Below are 3608 nucleotides of genomic sequence, written 5' to 3'. Positions count from 1 at the left end.
CCTTGATCCTACTCACTCAGATCAACGCTTTCTTGGCAATACGGACATACAACTCAAAACTGCTGCGAACGGGACGGGAGCCCATCGACGGCACTCGGTATTCCGTTTAATTTATGTGCTTTTTTCTTCTTTTTGGCTTTAAATTTGTCTTGGGAACTGGTTCCGTACTTCTGCACTAGACAAATTTTTTTTTATTTCTACCTCCACTCCTCTCCTTTTTGAAACTGTTTAGAACTGTCGAAGTCGCCTGTATGACGCATATCCCGCTGTCGTTTGCCGTGCACTAGACAAAAGTTGTGCTTTTCGCTCGCTGTGATTTTAAGCCGCAGAGCGGTGTTGCATGCCACAACATTCGCTTTTGTCGCGGTGGAGGACTACGAGAGACTATTGCATGAAATTAGAGAGGGAAGAGAGAAAAAAAGTCGATTTTTGCTACGTTGGCAAACACTTTCACCTATCTGCAGAACCGAAACACAATGAGCACAGAGCTTTCTATGGGCCCAGAGCTGCCGACTAGTCCCCTTGCAATGGAATATGTCAATGACTTTGATCTGATGAAGTTCGACGTGAAGAAGGAGGCCCTCGCGGGACTCGAGCGCGCCAACATTCGGCAATGCAACCGACTCCAGCCCCAGGGCTCGGTGTCTTCCACCCCGATCAGCACGCCCTGCAGCTCGGTACCTTCCTCGCCGAGCTTCAGCCCAACGGAACAGAAGAACCACCTGGAGGAGCTCTACTGGATGCCCAACGGCGGCTACTCGCAGCAGATTGACCCGCAAACGCTGAGCCTGACACCGGAGGACGCCGTGGAAGCCCTGATTGGCGCTACAGCTCACGGGCACCCACCCCCGCACGTCCAGCAGCAGCTTCAGCAAGGCGGCTACGAGGGCTACCGGGGAGCCCACCACCACCACGGCCACCACCACCCGTACGCAGGGATTGGCCATCATCCCGACGACCTGCCGGGTCATCCGGGGGCACACAACCACGCACACAGTCAGCATCACCATCATCACAGCCAGGACCCCGACAGCCCCTCTCCTACCTCGCCTGGGTCACACCAGCAACTTCACCACCGCCACCACCATCACCACCACCCGCACGACCACCAGGGCCACCACAGCACGGGGGGCGGCCTAAACGTGGAGGACCGCTTCTCTGACGACCAGCTGGTGTCCATGTCCGTGCGAGAGCTCAACCGGCACCTGCGGGGCTTCAGCAAGGACGAGGTCATCCGCCTGAAGCAGAAACGGCGGACCCTCAAGAACCGGGGCTACGCGCAGTCGTGTCGTTACAAGCGCGTGCAGCAGAAGCACGTTCTGGAGAACGAGAAGACCCAGCTCATAAACCAGGTGGAGCAACTCAAACAAGAAATCAACCGGCTGGCCCGCGAGAGAGACGCATACAAACTGAAGTGCGAGAAACTTACTGGCGCGAACGGGTTCCGTGAGGCTGGCTCCACGAGTGATAACCCGTCCTCGCCAGAGTTTTTCATGTGAGTCTTTCTGATGTCTGACAGCCGATGCTGAAGAAATATCGTAGTAATCAACATTATTGATTATGATTATACTAATAACAACATCTGTATTCATGTTAGAAGAATAATCCACAGAATAATAATCGCATATGTAATCATCTCCATCCACTTGGCAACTGAGATACAAAGAACCAGGTAGAATGTTTATCAGAAGAGCAGCATCTTTGTAGGTTAGTTGCTTGTAGAGAAGAGACTTTTTCCTTTCTAAGAAAAGAAAAATAACTTTCTTCATACCAGTACCGCTTTATCTTGTTAGTATTGGATGACGTTGGACGAGTGTTCTTACAGTGATTTTGTCCTCGATTGTTCTGACAAAAATCTTAAGAAACAATAGCTGTGCTGAGAGGAGAATAACTGCTTTGGACCTGAATACTTCTCTTGGCAGAAAAATCAGAACGAATCGAAACAAATTATGCAAACTTTTACGTGGTGTTACCCGCCTGCAACCTAAAACAGTCGAAACAGGGGGACATTTTATGCAACATCTCATTGGTTTATTGCCTGCTTGGTTATATATATATATATATATTAAAAATCTGCATTAAAATATTAATCCTGCATGCTGGACATGTATGGTAATAATTTCTATTTTGTACCTTCTTTCTCTTGTGTATCTTAAATAGCATGTTGTCGATCTGAGCTTCTCCATAGCAGTTTTCTGGGCGTTAGAAATGAAATGGTGACCATATCAAGATGACTGCCTGTGCAGTGTAACATGTTTGGGTTTATTTGGGCTTGTAAATACATGCATCAGCAAACTGCACACCAACATTAAGGAGGATGGTTTGAACTTCTTTTTTATTGTTTTGTTTCATTTGGGTATCGACTTTCAGAAATATGGGCATTGGCAGTTGCATTTAAAGTCAACAAACTTTGTATATTAAGTGCACTTTTTGAATAATGATTTTGGTATTGGCAGTTTTCATTTTGAGTTTTTTGCAGACCACCTTTCAAGGAAGACATACTATAATGAAATATTGTTTAATTGCATTACACCAACAAGCAATTGGCAATTTTATCATGTTTTATAGCCTACAAACTTTGAAACAGGCCTCCGTTGCAGCGCAGAAGTGCTTGCTTAAAGTAAAGGCACACTTGGGCCAGTCCCATGCGTAGCTGATAACTGTCTCACCATTTTGAGGCACCTCTACTATCACATATGTTAGGTGGCTTTGAATTTGGGGTTGATGCTTTTGGCACCGTGTCTGCCGCTGAGGTGCTTCCAGTGCTGTCCTGACATCTATTGCATAATCCATCCTATTATATAATGCGAACAAAACCTACAAGTCTTAATCATTTTACAACTTTATGAATATGATTTTCAACGGGTAGTCAACTCGATAAACCTTTTTTTTGGGTCATCTTAAACAAACGTAAATAAAAGGCTGACATTGTTACAGCATATTCAGTCATGGTCTAAGGCATACTCAAATCAGGGGTTGTGTACAATTACCTAATATCTAGACTGCGCATGCGAACATTTTAATGATCAATGTTATATGTTTTCCTGTATTTTTTTCTGCCGGTCAGTAAAAATAGAGGATACAGGTTTTGCAAAATCTCAAAATGAAAATGATATGTATGTCATATGTTATTATTATGTTTCGTTTGTTTTATTATTATTTGGAGATTCTGGTTCTGCTGGCCAGATGCATAGTTAAGTTTTTATTTTTAATGATTTAAATTAACAAACTGTCAGATCATATTGAATAAGCATGGTGCTTGCATTTAAAATTTATTGTTGAAAAGTCATGCATTTAACAATCTTTGGTTTGTTACTGATTCAACTGTGTTGAAATCAAATTTGAAAACTGCAGCAGCGGGTTGTTGTTCTGTTTTTTTTATTTCATGTATTATGCGAGGGGATCAATTTTCAATCCTGTTTATAGAAATGAGAAAAAAAAGTTAAAATTTGGACTGTAGTAGTTCCATTCAGGCTGGTTTCTGTTTCGTCTTATTTTTGTTGTTTTTGGAAGAAATGGTTTCCTATTTTGCTTATTAAAGTCATTGAAATGGCATCATTTGATCTCTTCTGTTTTTGAGTCTTCTGCCTTTGGCATCAATCACTAGT

General features: G+C 43.6%; 1 protein-coding gene across 1 annotated transcript; it reads left to right on the top strand.

The window, feature by feature from the left end:
- Positions 1-276: 276 nt before the first annotated feature.
- On the top strand, positions 277-3555 carry mafba (v-maf avian musculoaponeurotic fibrosarcoma oncogene homolog Ba). Its single transcript, XM_042098516.1, has one exon. It carries the CDS (start codon positions 477-479, stop codon positions 1497-1499), a length of 1023 nt encoding a protein of 340 aa, XP_041954450.1. The 5' UTR covers positions 277-476; the 3' UTR covers positions 1500-3555.
- The last annotated feature ends 53 nt before the right edge of the window (positions 3556-3608 follow it).

Source organism: Alosa sapidissima, chromosome 7, assembly GCF_018492685.1.
Source record: "Alosa sapidissima isolate fAloSap1 chromosome 7, fAloSap1.pri, whole genome shotgun sequence".
Taxonomy (NCBI): Eukaryota; Metazoa; Chordata; class Actinopteri; order Clupeiformes; family Clupeidae; genus Alosa; species Alosa sapidissima.
Note: the sequence above shows the minus strand (reverse complement) of the source record. Positions and strands in the feature narration are given on the sequence as shown.

Bases quoted from the DNA above. Each gene is read 5' to 3' on its own strand.
- mafba (XM_042098516.1), top strand. From the start codon at position 477: ATGAGCACAGAGCTTTCTATGGGCCCAGAGCTGCCGACTAGTCCCCTT.